General features: G+C 40.5%; 2 protein-coding genes across 8 annotated transcripts in view; one reads left to right on the forward strand and one right to left on the reverse strand.

The window, feature by feature from the left end:
• Window positions 1–60: 60 nt before the first annotated feature.
• LOC101854540 (orphan steroid hormone receptor 2) lies at window positions 61–19,725 on the reverse strand. 4 transcript variants are annotated; one of them, XM_035968599.1, is made up of 15 exons: window positions 19,340–19,706; window positions 16,951–17,187; window positions 16,238–16,294; window positions 13,935–14,064; window positions 13,243–13,422; window positions 12,529–12,662; window positions 11,616–11,745; window positions 10,275–10,322; window positions 8,041–8,088; window positions 5,590–5,783; window positions 5,008–5,107; window positions 4,189–4,345; window positions 3,234–3,376; window positions 2,258–2,395; window positions 61–758 (listed from the first exon to the last, which is right to left on the reverse strand). In XM_035968599.1, the coding sequence occupies exons 1-15, from the start codon at window positions 19,340–19,342 to the stop codon at window positions 85–87; spliced, it is 2,373 nt and encodes a 790-aa protein (XP_035824492.1). In that variant the 5' UTR covers window positions 19,343–19,706; the 3' UTR covers window positions 61–84. The 4 variants fall into 4 exon arrangements, with proteins under 4 accessions (XP_035824492.1, XP_035824495.1, XP_035824499.1 ...); XM_035968602.1 differs by having other exon boundaries at window positions 19,327–19,706; XM_035968606.1 differs by lacking the exon at window positions 8,041–8,088.
• LOC101853827 (EGF domain-specific O-linked N-acetylglucosamine transferase) overlaps window positions 19,189–22,407 on the forward strand; it is a 27,046-nt gene continuing 23,827 nt past the window's right edge. Inside the window, exon 1 of one of the 4 annotated variants that reach the window (XM_035968613.1) lies at window positions 19,189–19,249. The gene's annotated coding sequence lies outside the window, so the exon portion shown is untranslated. The other 3 variants (XM_005089253.3, XM_005089252.3, XM_005089251.3) reach the window with 3 other exon arrangements.

The raw sequence follows: 22,407 nt of genomic DNA on the forward strand, positions 1-22,407 counted from the left end.
GGGAGAGAATTATGATATCAATGAAAGATAATGTAAAAGCCAGATGAAGCACTAGGGGCAATGTGTCTTCACGATCTCCAATCCTCACGTGGAGGCAGCCTGTGAGTTCTGAGTCGCAGCCGTGCCGTCTGTGTAAAGAGTCAAGACCTGTCCCGCATCGGAGAGCAGAGAAGCACGGTGTATACTGGCCCCTGCCATGTTGTTGTTGCCCAGGGCAACCCCCTGGCCACTGGTGCTGCCTGTGCCACTGCTGACCAGCCGGACCTCCCCACCATTGCTGGTGGCGGTCACAATGTTGCCGTTGCTGCTGCCATTGGCAATCCCATCCCCTACACTGATGGTGGCCGCCTCTGTCGCCGAAGCGGCAAGCGCCACCTGCTGGCTCGACTCGAGGATCACAGGCACGCTGGGCGGCTGGTTGGGGGCACTGGGGTCGTGCAGCGCTGGCACCCCAACCCCCCCCGAGATCCCCGCCACGGCCGCAGCTCCAGTCTGACCTGTCATCTGCAGGTTGTACTCAGCCGTCTCCATCCGTAGGATGTACGGGATGATGTTGTCAATCTGAACCGATCCCGTCAGCGCAGAAAAGAAGAGCTCTTCCATGACGGCTGGTACAAAAGTTTTTAGAGGTATGAGGCGGAGCAGCAGCTGAGAGACACGCTCAGAGCTCCCTGGCGATGAACAAGCCTGTAGCAGCTCGCGGCGAGAACGTTCCTGTAGTCTGCTGATCACACGCTTGTCCCGGATGTTGGGGTTGTCTGACACAGGAAAGACACAAAAAGGAAAGTCAACTTCAAGAAGTCAATGACAAAGCAGTTAGCTCCAATAAGTCAAAGACAGATAAAGGTAAGTTAGACCTGCATGTGAGCCTCAACCATATTGTCTGAAAATTTTGCGCAACCCCCCCCCCCCCTTTTGTGGGTGTCATAAGGAAGGACTTCCGAGTAACGAGCGACCACCCCAACAAACACAATAAAGATGAGACCTAACCCTAACCCAAAAAAGAACCCGCAAGAGGCCTCATGTAAAAAGGCCAGCAAAAGTCCAAAATGAGAAAAAAACAACAAAAAAAACCACACTCCAAAACAAACAAGGAGCATAAATATGGCCTACATCTACATTGCTATAATAGGGTTTGATACAATAACACAATAGAATTGGAATATGAATCCTCCATATAGAACTAGTAATCTAAATAAATCTAGATCTAGAACAAGTGAATAGGAATAGGCCTTGAACTAGAAATCCGCATCCGATTCCGAACAGAGGGACTCAGCTGAGTCTAGATCTAGATCTAGACACTAGATTCTAGCCTAAATAAATAAATATTCACGCACCTGATGAAATGCTTTTTACCAACATTAATATTACAGGACAACCTATGATAGGGTTTGACACAATAGAATTGGAATACGAATCCTCCATTGAGGTCTATAATGATCTATAAATCTAGATCTAGATTCTATTAGAACAAGTGAGTCGGACTTAATCCACACGATCTGAACAATTGAATAAGTCAACAAATGAAATTCAAAATGGCTGCTCGAGCACGAAACTGAAAGTAGATAATTTAGGTCGTCGTCCTTTTTCGTATTCGCATTTCTACTCAGGTTCCGACAATTATGTCGGAAACACCGACGTCAGCAGTCGGCACGAAAACGAAAGTGCCGACAAAGCCGACGGGAGAAAAAGGGGGCGCTGGCAGTCAGCCAGGCCTCGCACTACACACATTGACTGATACAGGTGGGCCTAGCCTAGCGATAGCATCGGCCGGCTTGTCGGATTTCAGACGATTGTCGGCAAACATGCAGGTCTAGGTAAGTCAACTCCAAAAACTCTTAGATGTACAAAGGAAAGTAGGCAGTCCCAACAAGTCAAAGACAGATAAAGTAAGACAGTTTCAATAAGTCAAAGACACTGAGATAAGTAAGCTCCAAAAAATCAAAGACATAAGTTTGATCAGTGGTTAGCAAGCGACAACACCAACATCTTTCATGTATACAAATCTGCAAGTACGAGCATGTATGAGTGGGAATGTGAAAGTACATGTGAGGAAGAGAATGTTCGAGTATATGTATATACATATTATTTTTTATATGAGAGGGTAACAGTGGTCATGTACATGAGTGTGTGCATGTTAAAATGTCAATGTACGCATCGCATTACACTGTTTCGAGAGTGATGGATGGTGGAGTCTTACACTTGAGCAGTGGATGTGTGCACACCCTGTGTGTCTGTGGAGTCAAGCTACACTCACCAGGAGCAAATAGCACCAAAGTCTTGAGATAGGCAAACTCTGCTGAGGTGATGTTGAGACTCTGTATGTGAGTGACGTAATCCTGGAGCCGGATGATGTGCTCAATCACGCTCTTCACCTTCTCCTGATTACTGTGGTCTGAGGGATCACGTGGGAAAAAAAGGGGTTATTTCTGGCTGGGAAAATCTGAAGGAGTGGGGGGTTGTCTAAAAGTGGGGTTGCTCCTCTCATTGATATAGCTACATGGTTTGATGCATATGTAGCACGAGAGTATCCTGGACTTGAGAGAGAGAGACATAAATTAATATAAAAATAAAAATAATAAATGACATTTATATAGCGCTCAACTCTGATTAAAGTAGACAGGCTCTGAGCGCTTTACAATACAATACAATGTACAACAGTAACATAAAACGTTGTGTTTTAACTGAAAGAAAATACCTCCAAATATTCATCTTATTACTTTAAAAACAGCAGTGACTTCAGCTGACCTTTGAATGAATCAAAAGATTTGATCTCTCTTAGTCTACTTAGAGCACTCGGCAAAACATTATACAGCACAATAAAAGATCATTACCTGGTCTCCATTTTCGGCCGGATCATACATCTAAAACTTATAAACACAGGTTTTTTTACAGTTTTATTTCTTGAAAGAGCATTGAATTAAAACATACATTACGTATCCAAAAATCAAGAAAAGTGGATGATAAATAAGTGAGTGATGATTTTTCAACAGCCCTCTACTTTAGCTGAGTTCTTGAAACTCCTGGGTTGCCCAGACCATCCCCCTCAGTGAGGTAACCCAGTAGGAAGAAAAAAAAATTTTTTTTTAAAGTTCATGTGCTTCATTTTTCAAATGTCCCAAAAGTAAAAATGAAAGTAGGCCCGCCGCAAAGACAGGGAGAGAGATCAAGTCCCTTAATTTGTCTGTTTTAAAAGTAACAACATATAGGAAGCTCATTCTAGGTGCACTTACCTCCTCGCTGCAGACTGGCCTGTAGATGATTCAAGATAGCGGCCAACATGGTGGGCAGACACATGGTAGCGGAGCACTGAGCCAGGCCAAGCGTAAACAGCTCACTCCAACATGACCGCACTAGCGTTGTCTGGAGGTCCGGTCTGACCACAACAACATTCAAAAGAACAATTAAGGCAAACAGCACATATGTAACAAAATATTTAATCAAAGAAGCAGCTGCCCCCCCCCCCCTAAAAAAAAAAAACAACAACAAAAAAACCCCAAAAAATTCATGATAAGAACTTGTCTTTGTTTTCAATAAAAAATGTATTCTCAAACCAATTATGCAATTAAAAAAAACAACAAACAAACAAAAAAAACCCACTTAAAAACAAACAAATAAACAGCTTATAAACTGTTATAACTTATGGCTTGATCCAGTCAATAAGAGTAGTCATTTTTGCTTGTCAAAAAATCCTAAACTTTACTTGGAAACTATTCAGATTAAAAAATCCACATCTGCAGTAACAAAAAAAAATTAGGGTCAAGCCATTGCATCCATGGAGTTTAAAGTGACATCGCGAGAGACAGAAGAATAACTGACGCACATAATTCATTTCCAAATATAAACAAATACAACAGGACAAAATGTGACATCGCTTACATGGAACCCTAAGTAGTTTAGTCTTAGTAAGTGTTTTACGGCACTTGCAACACTATAAGGTCATATAAGTGCCGAAGATTAGAGGTGTGACAAGAGAGTAACAAACACAAAAAAGAAGGAGGGGAGATAAAGACGATAGATGTTTGATAGGAAAAAAGAAGCAAACCACACCAGAGCACCCATCAACCACCCACACATGGAACCCTAAAAAAAAGACAAATGAGGTAGAGACAGAAAATGCTTCATGCATAAGGAAGATCAGTAAAAGGGCAATAAACAAACAAACACAAAAACAAACTAATTTCTTACCCAAGGTCTTGGAAAGCAGAGACAGATCTAGTCCAGTGCATGGACAGGAAGAGTAGTCGAGAGGCACTCTCACAGATGTAGTGAATGTTCAGATATGTCGGCATGGGGGACGGGGTGGTCAGGGTGAAGGCAAAGTTTGCCTCCGTAAGTATTGGACCTGAAACAGCAACAGGGACATTTGTATTTTAAAAATGTATTTTGATTATTGTCTTTGAAATATAATGTTAAGTATGTCAGCACACAAAAAAGTCTCTCATTTTAATATAGTGTAAAGCGCATAGAGCTTGCTGTAAATGGGGATATGCGCTAAACAAATGCTATTTATTGTTATTATTATTTTGCTGGGAATGGAACAGTACAATATTAAAAATGAAAAGAAGTAAAAGAAGCACTTCTTTCTTAAGCCATCACATCTGCTCCATAAAATGAGGTCAAGAACAAAATGTATTCAAAGAATAAAGGCCATGAAATTGCCTTGGGGCACATCAACCTTAAACTCTTTGTCACAAATTCCCACTCACAGTAGTTCTCAGTGAAAAGCAGACAGTCCATTGGGAAAGAACAAAAGAGCAGTTTCTAGGAACAAATTGACCCACCAATGGGTCTGCAGGACTGTTTGGAAAGATAGTATGGTCATAAAATTTAAGAACAACTTCTGGAAAAGCAGACAAGAAAGCCTCAACACTGGCATTAGAAATGTGAAGGAAAAGTAGAAACTATAATGTAACCTGGTTGGTTAACTTAGACAGACATTGCCGCTCATTCACCAGTGTCATTGACTTCCCAAACGAAAACCCCTGTCTTCTAACAGACACTTACCTTGAGTTTCAACTAACAAAGAGTTTTCGCCATCGCTATTTGCAGACTGGTCAAAGCTTGCTTCTGACAGACCACTTTGATCTAAGACTGTCGAGTTTTGCTGAGAAAAAGAAGAAGCAATATGTTAGATCTAACATTTAATCTGTTGAGTGAGGAAAAACTAAGTAATGATAGGTCTATCAAGCCCCAAGCCTTCAACACTTCAGAAACTACAACATGGCCATGGAGGTGCAGATGGGTTTGCAATGGATTTTTTTCAGCTTTTTTGTTTATGTATCACAAGAGACTGTGAGCAGCAGTGAAGTAGCGTGTAACTTGAAAGCATCCGACAGGGAGACTCGTCATCAGTGTTCAAATGCCAGCTCGCAGCAACAAAAAAAAAATTACAAGCTCAATCAGCTCTGATATATGTAAAGAGAGCATTCAACACCAGAATTGCTGATATAAAATAAGATTTCCACACCTTTATGGTCTGATCAATTTACCCCCCCCCCCCCACACACACACACACCCACACCCCACCTTCCTTTCATAAACAAAACCCGACAAACAGGTGAGACAACTGACTTTGCATTACTATACCTGGCTCTGAGGACTCTGCACAGCTTTAGCCAGATTGTCAAAAGCTCTGGCCGCAGCGTCAGGCGTGTTGCGGTTTGCATCTCCATTATTCTGGAGGGGCGAGGCTGTCTGGCCAGCGGACAGCTCTTCCAGGTTCACCTCTTCTTTGCCCATGGTGGCTAATGTGGTCACCACGCTGGCCAATGTTGACAAATCTGAGGAATGGCAACATATACATATACACCATCCTTACCATACACGGGTTTTGCAAAAAAATGATGCTTGTTTTAGTAAGAGTTTTACAGCACTTGCAACAAAATTAGGTAATATAAGTGTCAAAGTTAAGAGGTGTTACGAGAGAGTAACAAACACAAAAAAGGAGAGAAAAGGACGATAGATGTTTGATAGGAAAAATTGAGGTAACCACACCAGAGCCTCCACCAACCACCCACATGGGTTTTGCAATACAATAACATGCTGGGGAGAATGTAAAGATACTAGCTGTGTTTAGCACAGAAGGACAACAGGCAGGAGAGGCAACACTGTCAAGGACACACCCACACAATCTCACTAATCCGCAGCTTCATGTGGGCAATAAATATACTTTTTTTCCAAACACCAGACTCCATATTCTATGGGCAAAGACCAAACGTTACCTTCCTCAATTCTCCAAAAGAAATTTTCGTTTTCGCAAGAGTTCAACGGCACTTGGAACCCAATAAGGTCATATAAGTGCCAAAGATTAGAGATGTTACAAGAAGGGAGAAACAAAGACAAAAGAGGAGAGATAAGGACTATAGATGTTTGATAGGAAAAAAGGAGCAAACCACACCAGAGCACCCTCCAACCAGCCACCAAAAGAAATTATCACAATAGAAGAGCAGCAAATGACAAACACACTGCACAACCTGCCACTCAACATGATGTGCTCCGAAGAGACAGTTATGTGGACTCTTGATAGATGCAACTACTCATCAAAACCACACATGTGATTGAACAACACCAGGCTCAGAATGTACCAGGAAAAAAAAAAATCAACAAACTCCAAGAAAAAAAAATTCAATAGACGGTTCAAAGTCTGCAACCCAAAGGACACTATATCAGGCCCTCAGAAGAATACCATGGACTTCCTCTCTCCCAAACCAAGGTCAGGAGTTTAAAAACGAGGCACAATGAAAATCTAAACTACAATTACTTAGAACGGAAACATGACCCATCCACAATGTACAGAAAAAAACAAACATGGAGGAATCACACACATACAGATAGGGGGAAAGGAGAAGGAGGAAACAAGCCATCGATATCCCAAAGATACCACAGACAGACACATTTGATTCTTTGGCCCTATGCTATGACACAGCGGGGGAAACTCACAGCCCACACAAGCAGCATCAAGAAGTTCTCACACAAAACCTGAACCAACCATTAGCTTATGGTAACAAACTGCACTTTGAGCAGTTGCTGATCTGGTTCAAGAGCTATGGTACTGAATAATTTATTCTTTACATATACACAGCAATGGCATGAAGTAAATAATTAGAAAAAAAGAAGCAGAAGAGTGAAAAAAAATTATAACGTGTTATATTGCTTGTACAATAAATATACTTGCACAAAAGAGCAAGATTATAATGTGTATATATATATATATATATATATATGTATGAGTGTGTGTGTTTGTGGCAGCAACAGACAAGCGTTCCGCATATTTACGTGAGTCCCTCAGGTTATACGAAAACAGAAAAGCAGAGTATGAGGTCCTGGACAAAAGTCACCAGCTGCTCATGAGTAACTGACACAGGAGGCAATTTCACTGTGTCCCGACAAATTTTCAGTTGGTGTTTACGGGGAATTGTCCACAGTATTTTCATCATTTGACAGGGGATGGGAGAACAACGGTTGTTAGCACCAAACCTGGCATGCAATAATATCAATCTATGTACTCTAGGAATGATCAGCACTCCAAGCTGATATGGCAAATGCAAACAAAACAGTCCTCTTCTATAGAGCATTCAACTGTTTTTTTGTTTTGTTTTTACAGTTATGTTATTGTCTTTGGTTGAACATTCTTTTAGGCCTGGTAAACTTACTATATATGTTATCTAAGTAACATACAGAATATTTGCTACCTGCAAACACTACATATTGTCATGGACAAAAGGAAAACGAGAAACTCAGTATGACACTCCTTTACAATGAGAGTAACAACGTTGAAATGATTTATTCCTCTCTTGACACAGAGACAACATAACTCTGTAAAATAGTTTGAGTTTCTGTCACTATTTATACTGAGCCTTCCAATAAGACTAAATCTGACTCATAATTTCTGTTCCTTCATTGCAAGAATGACAGTTATCAAGGACCACATGCACAATGACATTAACAGTGACTAAATCAGTACATACGTCATGGATTTATGACCCCATGAACAATAAAAATTAGAAGTAAGGTCAGAGTGTGTCTCATGAGATTTACCTTCTGTGTTGTTAACTGTGCACACTACATCCGCCAGAGTGCTCAGATCTGATCAGAGGACAAAGTAGCAAAAACAAAAGGGAATTCCCACAAGAAAAGCAAATGAAAACCAATATATTGAAAGCAGTGAGCACATTGTGCAAATCAATCAAAATCAAACAGTGGGCAGTGGCACAACAAGTGATATATATATATATATATATAATATGGAACACAGCACCACGTTCTGACATTTGACCATGAATTGCAAAATGCGTTCACCTCATAAGCGAGCGTATGATTAAGAAAGTGAAAATAAAGGGATGCAATGACTAACACAGTTGCAACACAAGTTAGCAAATGCAGAGTCATCTTTAACAAAGCATATCACTTCTAAAAAGCACAGTTATCAGACTACAGTCTGAACTAAGTTTTTAAAAATCATTTTGTTTTCTAATTGTAATGATACTCTTTCTTCACTTCCATCAGTGATGAATTGATTAGAATACATATATGCAGATTTTTGCATGAAAGGTTATACATAAAAATGGATCTGTTAAATAAAAAAATGGCAACAATCTAAAGTCGTGTACTTATAGCTCAAAGTAAAGTATAAAGATACCAAGATGTGCTTCGAACATTAAAGTTAGGTAACAAAAAAAAAAAGGCTATGAAATAACAAAGCAAGGCTTTTTTTTGTTGCAATTTTGAAGCCAACAGTTTACTTCAAATTCTATTGCTCTGTTGTTCTGTTATCAAGTGGAAAAATAAAATTTGAAGAAAAACAATCCTCGAGAAGAAGATAAACAAGTATTATACGACAGGCAATGAGTCACGCATCACAGTTCCCACTGTATTTGACATGAATGAAACTGATGTCAGTTAAATAATGTAACAGCGCACAGGTTTTCTAATGTCCCAAATATCAACTGAGTATTTCACTTCAGGAACTTACAGTGGAAAGAGACCACATAAATTATTGCTGTCTGCTCCTACACTGAATGTCATTCCATAATTTCCTCCAGAATTCAGATCTGTGACTTGTACTGACTTTACATCTACATGAATGGATGAAATCTGTTAATGAAAATAGCTCTACAGAAAGCTCAGAGGACTACACTGTCAAAGAAAAAACAGTTCAGCGTCTCAAGAAGACTAAGTGTAAGACATCCAGAGGACGTCACCTTTTTTTAACCAAGGAACAAAATGCGCTATTTGCAATACCAACTGATAAAAAAACCCCCAAAAAACGACGTATTGATCCACACCACATGGATTCAATAAAGGAAGAAAATCCTCACAAACATGACCATTTTGAGACAAGAAAATTGCTGATGAGTGCACGATAGAGTAAAATTTGAAGCAAAGAAAATTTGGCAATATGTGGTAGTTCATTATTATAAGAATACTTCCTGTAATTAATCATTAATAAGTAGTATACACTTTCTATTCACCATTCCTACTAGACAAGAAAGTGAAACCAATAGCTCAGTAAGCCATCCATTACGAGAAAAACTTTGGTCAAAAACCTTGACACTTGTTAAGTGTTACAATTCTTTTTTCTACTTCATAAGTACCAGCTTTGAACGATTTCATGAAGAGCCAAAACAGACTTCTTACACTGTGAAGAAAGGTAATTTTTTTGGTAAGTGTTTTACAGCGCTCACAACTGTATATGGCCATATAAGCATGCAGGACACATTAAACATTTTCAGTTGTTAGGAAATTTTGAATTTTGCGCGGGTGGCGGCCCAAGTCTACACTTTTCGATTTTTGACCACAACGGGATCTTAAACATGCACAACTTGCATACGGGACATCCGAGATTTTTCGCCCTTATCAGAGAAGGCTAGGTGTTAGATCTTTCCTACCATAAGATCAGGGGTGTGGCTGAAAGACAGCAGTAAGGAGCCAAGGCGTAGCAGTAGCAAAAGTGAGGAGCCCAGGTGGGGGTAGAAAGTGGAGATGAAAGCAGACGACAGAACATTGTTAGAGCAGGAAAGAAGGTGAAAGGAGAAATTTTTTTGAAGAACATTTTCCTGTCGCTATCTGGATTCGAGCCCGGGACCTATTGAATGAAAGATGATCACTGTAACCCCTTGACTACGAGAGCCCCCTGAAGAAAGCTTAGAAAACAGCTGGAGTTATGTTTGTAATAAATGATGAAAAATTCAAATGAGATTGCTTTAACAGTGGGGCACATGAATAGGGTGAAGACTGCAAAGTTTGAGGAGAAATAGTGTGAAATGCTTTACCTTCAGTATTGCTCACAGTGCTGACAACATTGGCTAAAGTTGTGAGATCTGATCAGCATGGACGATGAGCATAAGATGGGGAAATAAAAACAAAATGAAAAACAAACAGAAAAAAAAAAAAAAAAAAAAAAAAAAGAAACACACAAAAATTCTAGCGGCTAACATTAGGAAATGTCAAGGGTTAAAAACACACAAAAAAGACACGTTGCGTTCATATGGGAGACACTGAATTATAACTGATGCCATGCACGGGCAAGACAGTGGAGCCCCCACCCCCACCACCAAAACAATTCACTACTATGTCTTGTTTTCAAACAATACCCTACTCCATGAAATACTAAAGTTACAAACTTTCACCCCCCCCCCCCCTCCGAAAAAAACCCAAACATCACAAATAACACCAGTTCAATTTTCAAAGAGCCAAATCCCTTTCATGGTTTGACAATTCCAGCCTGCACAAGGATCCCCCTACACACATGCATTAGACACAATGTCAAATAAACATGGAGGACATCATAACTAGATCAAGACTATACCTAGATACTGGTGGTAAGCTTATGTATATATAAAGACAGCTACAGACATTAAAAGCATCCACAGAGAAATGACAGGATTGTTCCTCCTGACAACCGTCTACACTTCACAGATACATTGGTCGACACAGGGTTGCCTTTTCACCTTTACAAAGTTAAAATCTAGCAATCAGGCTTTTCAGGAAAATATCAAAAGCATAATAAATAACCTACGACACCTAAAGTCCCTATATTTTATGGACTATAAATATTTCAGGATAGTCTTGAACTAGGCAGGCATTAGGCAACCCTGGCAGAAGCATGCATGCAGCAAAAGATCCCAGAAAAAAATAAGAGACATATAGTAGAATTTTGGTGCTAGTTTTGTACATTAAAGAACACATCTAGTCAATGGAATATCTTTGAAGTAGCAAGCAATATTTGAAAAAAACCACACAAAAAACCCACCAACAAACAAACCAAAAAGCTAAACCACTCAAGCTCAAGTGTTCAAACATCTACAGGCAGGGATGGGCACAAATCTGGATGTCAACAACCCTGAAGTTTTAAGTCAGGAAGAAAACCCTGAGAAAATTGGATTCCCCAAAACAACCAATGTTCCGGAAATCCTCCCCCCCAACAATTTTTCTGAACTCACGTTAAAAAAAATAAATAAAAAAATAAAATAAATACAACATAAATACATAAACAAATAAATAAGAAAAAAAAAAGCCCCCAAAACTTGAGCATGTCCATCCCTGGACAGGGAGAGAATCAACTCTAGGAGCAAACTATGGTAAGCGCTAGGCTCGACTACAGAGGAACTGACCCGTGTTGACCGTTGAGCTGGGCGACGGCATCTGGGAGCTGAGCACCACCATGCCCTGGTCTGTCTGCACCACACGCTCCTGCAGGTTGGCCAGCAGACTCCCGTACTTGGGGTCCTCCAGGCTCTGCACCTGAAACAAGGATAGTAGACAGACAATGCAAGTTATCTCACATGCAGATCAGACGGCGCCTCACAGATAATGAATGATAATTGCGCATCAGAGATAATAAACCATGATCAAGTCTCACAAGTACTGAAACATGACCAAGTTTCACAAATAATGAAACACGATCAAGTTTCAATGATAGTGAATCACTTGTATGACACATAAAACGAAACATGATCATGCCCCAAAGATAATAAATCATGTTCACACCTCACAGATAATAAATCATGATCGCGTCTCACAGAAAATGAATTGTAATTATGCTGAGCAGATAATGAATGATGATCATGTCAGAAAGAGAGGGAATCATGCTCTGTGATTATCAAAGACATTTTGTTGTACTAAAAAAATACACCAGACTTTGTTATTTTGAACTCATCATTAATCCTTCGAGCCCCGACCTCCTGGGTCTACCCTGCCCCTCTGCTGAGTTCCTGAGAGATATATTGTTAACATTCATATGATCATCAGAATCACATTCCATATCCCACTCAGGGTAGTCCTTGTCACTACCAGCATCTAATTTATTAAGATCTTCAAAATAATCAATAACGTCCTGTGTGCTAAACCTTGTTTTCCATACACGCATTTTGTCTCAGGTGGGCCGAGTTGGGGATGGGGTTTCACTAACCGTTGTACCGTTGGCTAGGCATACGGGCAGTTTTACAAGCCAACAATGTTCCAGTTGCAAGGACTCAAAGGGTTAAATAGAAGAAGAAAAAAAGTCTATCAGGAGCTGAGGATTACCTTAGGGCTGAAGGTGGGTATTGCAGCTGAGGGGCTGTTGAAGTCTTTTCGGATATATATCCTCTGAGTGGATGTGGCCACAGTGACAGGCACTTTGTCTCGTTGGTCCGATGGACGCCTCTCCTGCTGGACAGCTGATGACAAAACCACTAAAATTATCAACGCAGAACAGATGCACTCTATGACACAATTCTCCCGTCTTGTGGCCATATGCATACATTTTTTTCTCTCCCAAAAGTGTGCATAATATTGGAAACACTAACAATTTTTTCTGAATTTCAATCTCAAATTTGACTGAACAGTCAGGAATTTCCTCCTTGTTTGAGGAAATAACCAGTCAACATTATCATACCAAATACTATGCACATAATTTAATATTACTAAAAATGCTGATGCAACTGGCCACTTTCGACTAACACCCATACTAAAAGAAAGATAACTGAAAGTCAAAATCAGTTTTTCTTTATCCCTTACACACACACACAAAAAGCTCTGCACTATGAAACATTTCAAATTTTTAAAGTAAAAGTTGTGAGTCTTGCTCATGCTTGTCAGAAAGGGATTTTCCTCAATTTTTATCATTATTTGTTCTTGAAGGCAGAGAAAAGTGGTGAAATCTGGAACCGAAATTGTATCGTTGAATTGGCACATAAACTTAAGTAATGTGGACACAGAGATTTGTTGAGAAGGGTATCTTTGCAGGCAGTGACTTACATTCAGATCTCATACCGACAGCCAGACACTTTTGTAGGCGACAATATTGGCAGCGATTGCGATGCAACTTTGTGACAGGGCAGTCCCGTGAGCCGCGGCATGCATAGCCCAGCTGCTTTCGAATGGAACGCTTGAAAAAACCTTTACAGCCTTCACAACTGATGGCCCCATAGTGACGCCCTGCAAGGGAACACAAAGACATGACAGCTATAACACACATATACACTTCAAATCCACAATTATATATATATTTTTTCTTTATTTTTTATTTAAAATTTTTTTTTAAATTTTTGTTTGTTTGTTGTTGTTGTTTGTTGTTTTTTTTTTTGGGGGGGGGGGGTAATTTGCAGAGCATAATTCTTGGATCAGACAACTATCCCCACTGTACAAGCTACATGCGGGACCAGTAGTAGAGAGGTCATATTCTAGACTGGGAACGAGAAGTCATCAACCCCCCCCCCCCCCAAATTTGTGCAGTAATTATTTCTAAATGTCAGAAGAACGAAATCCTCTGCAACATCTGGACTAGTTTCTAGATGTTGTTTCTTTTGTTATCACATACTGAATGGTGGCACCATGTGGTATATGTTTGATAGGAAAGCAGTAGCAAACTACACCAGAACACCCACCAACCACCCACAACTATTTGAACCATAAAGACTGCCCAGGGCACTTCACTTTCATAGTCTCACCTGATGCCCTGTCACCACAAACCACACAGGGTTCATATTTTTGTTCAAACTGCATTTTCTGGGTGACTCTGTCCTGAACTTGGCGCTGCTCCTCCCGTAGTCTCTCCAACCTCTGAGCGTGCTGGAGCTCCTGAGGACCACAACACAACAGGTCAGGAGAAGATTGCTACATGCTCAGTAGCGAACAGCAGCACACTTACATTACTCAAAAAACTGGGACATAGAATGTCCCTGTGGGGACTGATGTGGTTCTTTTGTAAAGACCAGCTAACCAAGGAGCTGATGCAATGTTGCATGAATTGCCGTCAAAGAGAAAGTACAATTAGATGTAATCCCTCATAAGTTTGCAGCAATGAGCAACATCCTGAACATTATGATGGACAATCAAACTGTACAAAGATTTTTTTAAATGATCTATTTTTATTCTCATTTTTTCTTCTGTACAGGCAAACTCCTAGACCTTACTGGAGCCCAAAAGAAAACAAAAGTTGAGGAAGCATCTGTAAAATAAAACTGCCAGACAAGAAACACAAGTACAGTTCAACCTGCCCTGACGGCCACCTCTATAAGACGGCCACTTTCCATTTCTCCCCTTGCATTTTTTCAATATAATTTAACTGTGTAAAACAGGTACCTGTCCAACGCGGACGCGGCCACCATATTTTAACACACAACCCCTGTCACACTAAGCAATAACACCTGTCTAAGACGGCCACCTTAGTGACTCCATTACGTTTTGTCATAAATTGTGCATTGGCCCCTGGCGTTGTGGGCAAGCCGTCATAATCCAATCACTTGTTGTTGTTGTTAGGTAGTCCCTCCAACCGATCATGTTGCGTAGGCCCCTCCCTCTGTTGACCAATAGGTAGGCTTCCAATTTTCATCCCTCATAACCCATAAGCACTGCCCAGAGCTCATATGCAAACCGTAAGTGAGATGAGTGGTCACTGTCAATCTGTAACAAAGTAACAATGGACGTCAACATGAACTTGTGACAGAAGCGTCGCTCGTTCTCTGGGTGGTGGCGACCCATGTGTTTGTTCATGGGTCTCAACTCAGAATTTTTTAAAAGGAGGAACTTTCCGCGTGATCGCGACAGAAGCCCATTTTCGCGAGACACCCACTATTATTATACTGTTGGACCCTAGAATGTTGAAATAAAAACCATCAATTTATCAAAGCAAGGTTATTTCATACCAGTTTGAGGGTTTGGAAGATAATTTCAAGTAAGAGTCACTTACCAAATATTTACAATCTTGATTACGTACAGAAAGTGGAGGCGCACTGTGGTATTGTGCGACTTATTTATTTTACCTTCATCATATCAGCCCTCCCCCCATCCCCGAGTGTATCTTTTTTAAAAAAAATCAATAATCTCCCCCCATTCCGGAGTCCTGTACTTCACAGCGCTCAGAACGCGCGCAGGTTCATTGACCGGTCACAATGACGAGCCCGACAAGACGCTTGTATAACTTTCTTTTCTTTTTTTTTTTTGCCCCCGCAAGCGACAGCACAGTGACGAACATTATTTTCATGGCAACACCACGTTTGTAATGCAGAACCTGCATGTTACAAATGTTGCGTATTCAGACTTTTACAGACAAATTTCTGAGATCTTGGTTTTCCGGTCGAGCCTCGGTGTCACATCTGTTCGCGTGAAATGTACTCTCAGACCGGGAAAAGCCGAATTAATATCACAATCGCGACCGGCAAAAATGAACTGAAAGACGATAAATCGGATTTGGTTCTCAAATAATATTCGAGATCTTTTATGTATTTTCCCGTGTCTCTGCGATTTAAAAAAAATTCCCGGGTAATTCCCGAGGCCTGGCAGTCACTCTGCTTCCAGCAACTCTCTTTCTGATTGACCCGCTATCGCGGTAGCAGAGTTTAGCGGAGGAAATGGCGGTAGCGCAAATCCGCTAAATAGCGGAATATTGAGACCCATGTTGTTTCAACACGGCACTCGGTCTTCCTAGTCTGATACATTTCGTTTTATTGTCACCCTTGCGCAAAATCAGCTACAAAATAGAAACAACAAACAAAGTACAAATCAACAACAACATAAACAACAACAATCGATTGGCACTTCAGAAGGGAATGGTTTGTTTTCTTCATCTTGATCAGTCCTGCCTATGACGGCCACTTTTCTCCTTGACAATGGGTGGCCGTCTTACACAGGTTTGACTGTATATAGACCAAGACTCCCTGAACATAATGTAATCAGCAAATTTACAGAAAAAAAGGACACCCAAACACACAACATGCAACTTTTTTTGGACAGAATAAAAACCTCCTTATACCTTCAATTTAGAAGCCCAGTCGACCTGTGCGAGAGAGCCGGCTGGTACTTGGACAACCTGTGTAGAGAGGAGAATTTTTTTTTACAAAAAGGCCATGTTGGATGCAGACATACAAGACAGGACCAGACAGAAAACTACATCTGGACAGACTGACACTGGCTTGCGATTATCATACAGCAAATCATATGGACAATCTCCTAAGCAAACAATGTAAGCAGTACGCATTCATGGTGCTAATCTTATTCCATATTAAATCTGAATCCAGTTTCTAATATATTTTTTGTTTATATAACTGACGCTCCAAAGACCCACTGTCAGAAATTTTATCATTACTGAAAACAAATTGCTCACTTTTTAAGACTGGTTTCTGAGTGGCGACCAACCTACATGACCAGTCAAGCTTAAAAGTGAATAGAAACACTGTTGCCATAGCTGAAAAATGTGTGGAAACAATCTCTCATTTTGCCATCTACACCTTTCTGTGCTGACAAACAAAAAACCCCAAAAAACTTTGAATTATACATATGAGCCAGAAAGTAGATGTGAGAATGTTTGTAGCCTCATTGACAGGCATTCTGTACGGCTCTGTCAGAAATGGAAACACTTACAAGGCCTCGGATGTACATTCACAAAGCTGCCCTAGTTACCTAAAACAAGCCAAACTTTTGCAAAATAAACATACAAAAAGTAGAATAAAACACTTCTGCACTTACAGACTGACCAGGCGATGTAAGGGACACAAGTCCGCCTTGGGTTAGGGTGATCGGCAAAGTGACAGACCCTGAACTTCCTGAGGTCATCACATGGATCATTTCCGCGCCATCGATGACGGCCGCAGCGGCAGCATCGATCTCTGAGCCAAGCTCTTTCTTTGTCTCAACTGCTGTGCCCTCCTCCAAGGTAGCCATGAGGTTCTGACTTGCCAGTGCACTGCATACACCTGGATGGGGCTGAAAAAAGGAAAAACAGAACAATCTATTATAAAAAATTTTCTACTACGTAATTTGGAACTATGCAAACAGCACTTTTAACTTGCTCTACTCACATGTGAGAAACAATCATCAACTGCGACATGCTGTAAAAACAAAGTATGGCAAATCTACCATACTTAACTACGTGCTAGGTCCCAGATAAGATGCTCTGACAGCGGCTATACCTAAGGTTTGAAGCGAGTATTTGGGACCAGTAGTAAAAAAAAAGGAGGGGGGGTTTGGAGAGGAGGAAAGACAGGAGAGACAAATTCCATTTGATGTGAAAAAGGTTTAAAATATCAGCTCTGTAACAACACTATTAGGTCAACACAAAACTAAGGTTGCTCAGATTTCAAACGGTTCTTCAAGAGACAAAGGAAGAGGAAAATCAGCATGTCCCTGAAGAAAGATAAAGAAATCGATCTTACGGACAGACCATCACCGTCATCCTTCATCACCCTCAGAGGAGCATAGACCACACAAGGTCCCTCTAGAACTCCCTGTTCGGTACTTTATTATAAAACTCACCCCACATCAGTCAAAGTCCTTAAGACTCTGGAACTTATCATCCCCAAGCTGCTCAACTATTTCAAGCCCATAATTTAGACTTTTTATTCCAGTTTCTTTATCTGTAATATCGGTTGCATATATACTTGAGAAATATTTGGTTGAAATTCAAATTCTAAACGTTGAAAAAAGCAAGAAAAGATACACAATGTCAGGGCAACCTCCATTTTCTCTCTCTCGAAAAATGTCTTTCTTCGTTCATGCATTTACATAGCTTGCAGATGATAAGTTCCACAGAAAAACTTTTTAAAGCACTCTTTAGTTGTCAACGGCCAGATATCTTGGATGGTGTTGATACAATGGACAAGAGATTACCCAACAAAGGTATGTATACACTTTCCTCACTTGTTGTGATTGTCCTCCACACCACTGCTCCATATAACAGGACTGATAAGACATTTCCACTGAATATCCTCAGCTTGATCTGCATGGTGAGACTGAATTAATTCTCCATCTCAGATATTCCTCACCTGCAAAAAGGCTCCACTGGCTCTTCTTATTCTTTCATTAACAACCGTATCCCTTTCTTCCTGTGAATGCATCTTTCTCTAACATGAATTCACAAAGTCAGAAAATGTCCATCTCTTATTTTCATTGTTGGCTCTCCTAACCTTTTGTCTCTTCCTGGTGATGTTCTGACCTACGTATACAAATGCTTCGGCTTTCATTCATTCATCTAATCCAGGATCTGATGCTGTGGGTGTGCAAAGAGAGCCAGGACATTTGAAAAATATGCACAACCTGAGGTCTACCACAGTTATATTATTGGTTTGTTGTATTTTACAAACTCTGACAGTAAGCCTATATATACAATTCATGGTAAATAAGACAGGCAACAGAAAATGGAACTGGCGAATAAAGTTCTTGATATTGGTAAGGCTGATGCATACCACAGTTAAAAAAGTCTTCTTTCCCATTATATGTTGTGATCGCCAAAAGCAGTCAATCAAAATGCTTCATGCCAAGCTGTAGCAGAAATTTAAAAAAAAAAGAAAAAGATTTCACATATTTGAAAGAGACAGTATTTCTACCAATATTCAGATAGCCTTGTCCATATCTAGATCTAGACTGTTATATGGCAAAGTTGGATTGGTTAAAACTAAAACAGCAGAATCCACAGGAAAGAGCTCTGCTGACAGAGGGGGAGATGTGACAACTATTTTAAAACACTCGTCAGACATAGAGATCTATTATAAGGAACAGCATCCTGGTTCAAAAACTATGAAATCCCTCCCTCCCTTCTCCCTGAAAAAGGCACAATGTAATTGATCATTAATTAAAGCATGTATGGCACTGATGAAGTAATTTAGCCTTAGTCTAAGACCCTGAAGTGACGAGAATGCGGGGCATATAGGCCTGTAGTGGGGGGAGAGGGGTGAAGGGGTAAAGTTCAAGGGATTAGTTGTGTCAAATGTTAGGTTAGCCTAGACGGCGATAACACCAGCGGTAAAAACAGTTAGCTTCAAAACCTGAGGTAAGACAGTTCGGCCTCATTTTAACTTCATTATAACTAAATTATTACATTAGTACATAGACATGCTATTTTTATACCTTGGCAGCCTACCATATTCTTTTTTAGCTTCACTTGGGCTTGGGCGTGATGGCAAGAAAAACATGATTCATACACAGGGCGGATGACGGGCAGCCTTTCCTTATCTCACCTCACATGCTCACTGATTTCCCACCCCATTTCAAACCAAACATAGTACCCGCGGTGTACCATGGAGTCTCCCCTCGCCACCAACTTATCTGGGTTCCAAATGTTTTCTGGGTCATTTTTCACCGGCAAAACCTCAGTAACTAGCGCAACAGTTCAGTGACCGAGGAATTTGCATAAAATATGCTTTCGACCTAGATCTATTTTGCTGACCGTGAGCTAAAGGACAAAGGTCGGCAAAGATCGATAATATCGGGGGCGGCTTCATTGTGCGGTGTTATAAGGTTGCACACTCTGGGAAGAGTAACAGAAATGATCATAAAAGGGATTACTACCAGCTGAAACGTAAAAAAATTAATTAAATTAAGTTAAATAGGTATTCCTGTCTCAAGTGTGTCAATGATATACAAACACCCAAAGGTCACGCACTCAGACCCATGTGGCAAATGATATGGGGTTATGTTTACGAATGGCCTCTGTTCAGGGAAACTTTTGAGACGCCACTTCCTGCCCAGAAACCCGAATGCCACCTGAATGTGAGACTAAATTAAAGCTTTATTATATGGACAGTCAGTAAAACACAGGACAACGTTCATAACAGTCAATGAAGAAAGTTATGTACAAGGACAGACGGATCGGAGGGAAGTAATTTACACACACGAGCCAGAACCAGAATGCGAGACATGGGAATGGCGGCTGTCGAAACTAGACCCTTCACATCACTCTTTAGGGAAGCAAAATACAGCAATAAATGAACAATCGGTGTTACCAAAATGATTTCATGAACATAAAATAGCGCTAAATACTTACTGAGAATTCAACTTCCAGAAATATTAACAATTTTGAGTCAAAATATGCTGTGTCCTCTCTGGCTGTACTAAAGGTCAGAGGTTGTGACCCAAGTTTTCGAGACGCATGAGAATCTCTGTGTCGATTGGCCAAAAAAACGCAGGCTCGGGAACTATCGCGAGAGTTTCTATTGCGCATTGCGATTGCGCTTAACGGAAGTCTCCAAAATTAGAAAACAACGACCGTGTAAATATACCGAAAGTAGAACAAGCAGTCAGCCACTGGCCTTTGCTGGTCAGACAAGTAAGCTCTTCTTGATAGCTCACCACCTGTCCTACTCCTAGATCTAGTCCTAGCCGTATGTTGTCGAACGGCTTCATTAGTTTGTTCGCTTTATCTGGAAGTAAGAAAGAGTTCAAGCATCCTTATATTGGGACTGGGATAGATTTAGAATAATGCGGTTCATGACAAAAATACACGGGTATCCAACCGGCAGACCCCCTTTTGTTTACTTGACTTGCACTTGCGGCTGCTGGTTTGTTTGTTTTTTAATCCCCACCCTCTTGATCTTGGTCTCCGCCTCGGAATTCACCAACAGACTACAAGTTCAAGTCATCCAGTTTAACCTTGCATTGCACTCCAAAGCCGCCCAGAGGCTAGATCTAGATATAGAATCTAGATCTAGTTCTAGATCTAATCTAGATCTATACATTCTTAGGTCTTAGCAACCTCCTTGATTCCTAGGCCTAGATCTAGGTTTAATCTTCTCGTCATTGACTCGGAAAGCAATCAATTCGGTAAAAAAAATGTTAAGGCTACTTTTTCACTTTCACTCTCGTGCACTGTGTTTGGGATCAGACTGCAGTATTTTTTGCTGCTGTTGATTAGGGCCACGAAATCTGTACCAAATCAATAAGGAGCCAATCAATAATATTGAAGAAATTTTTAGATCTATATCTATATCTAGATTCTAGATCTAAATCTAGTCTAGATCTAGAGATCTAGATATAGATCTATAGATCTAATCGCAAAATCAAACCGTCAAATCAAGGGAAAAAACAGATGCCCTCACCCCGGATTGGTCCAAAGCACAGAAATTGCTATGCTATGCATTAGACTGTGTGGAATGGTTCAAATGAAAACCATGAAATATATATTTAAAAACTAACTAGATCTAGATCTAGACTCTATTAATTTGCGATAAATGTCAATTTTTGTGTAAAACGGATAAAAATGAACAAGAAAAGGGCTAGACAATTCCTGAGTATGAGATGGTAGTGAAAGTAAAATATTAGGCTACAATTCATTAGGCCTACATAATATTGATTGTAGGACATGTTTTAAATTAAATACAGTGGAGTCTGCTTACACAGAACACAGATAACCCGAATAGAGCGATAAACCGAAAGAAAAGAAAATCCTCAATTCTTTTTCCTTCTCTCTGTCTTTGCAAAAAAGCTACCAATGCCAAAATACTCACATTTCTAATCAGAGCAGAATTTCGAGGGTTATAATGTCAGTTAAATCTTCTCAAGGAACCCTCATTTAATGCAAATCTTCAAGTATTACACACACTTTTCGAGAAAGGAAAACAGGAAAAAGAGACACAAGGCCACACATGTCATGTTGATTGTGGGCCAGAGAGGAGCATTGTTTGTGGACTGTTTACTTACTTTTATTAAACGCATCAGAGGTTTTGAATAAATACTTTGCCGGCATCAACAAGAAATTTAAACCAGAACAAACTGAGCCACACAATAAAGCAGCTGACCAAAAGGGCAGAAGAGACCCCCAAGGCAAACCTGGAGGTGGCTGAGAAGGAGTTTACTCTGATGGAATTGAAGGCAGCCCTCAGAAAGTGTAAAAGGAAAAAGGCCCCAGGACCAGACCACATCATCGATGATGGACTCTTCCCTTTCCATAATCCCGGACTTCTTCAACAGGACCTGGAACGAGGGACAGCTCCCAACAGAATGGAAGAAAACAAACCTCACACCGATACTGAAAAAGGACAAACCAGCAAGCAGATCACAGGCAGGATTCAGGAAAGGCAAAAGAACTATGGACCACCTCATCAGATTTGCCCAGAAGACCAGCTATGCCTTTCAAGATAAAGACAATGTTGTGGCTGTCTTCATCGACCTGAGGTAGGGCTGGGCAAGTACCCGGGTACAGTGGAACTCGGA

The sequence above is a fragment of the Aplysia californica genome, unplaced genomic scaffold (genome assembly GCF_000002075.1).
Source record: "Aplysia californica isolate F4 #8 unplaced genomic scaffold, AplCal3.0 scaffold00004, whole genome shotgun sequence".
Classification (NCBI taxonomy): Eukaryota; Metazoa; Mollusca; class Gastropoda; order Aplysiida; family Aplysiidae; genus Aplysia; species Aplysia californica.

Bases quoted from the DNA above. Each gene is read 5' to 3' on its own strand.
- LOC101854540 (XM_035968599.1), bottom strand. The intron at 12,663-13,242 runs GTAAGTCACTGC...TTTTGTCATCAG, and splicing joins TGTCGGTATGAGATCTGAAT to CTGTCCAGCAGGAGAGGCGT. The intron at 10,323-11,615 runs GTCAGTTCCTCT...CATGCTGATCAG, and splicing joins CAGCTCAACGGTCAACACGG to ATCTCACAACTTTAGCCAAT.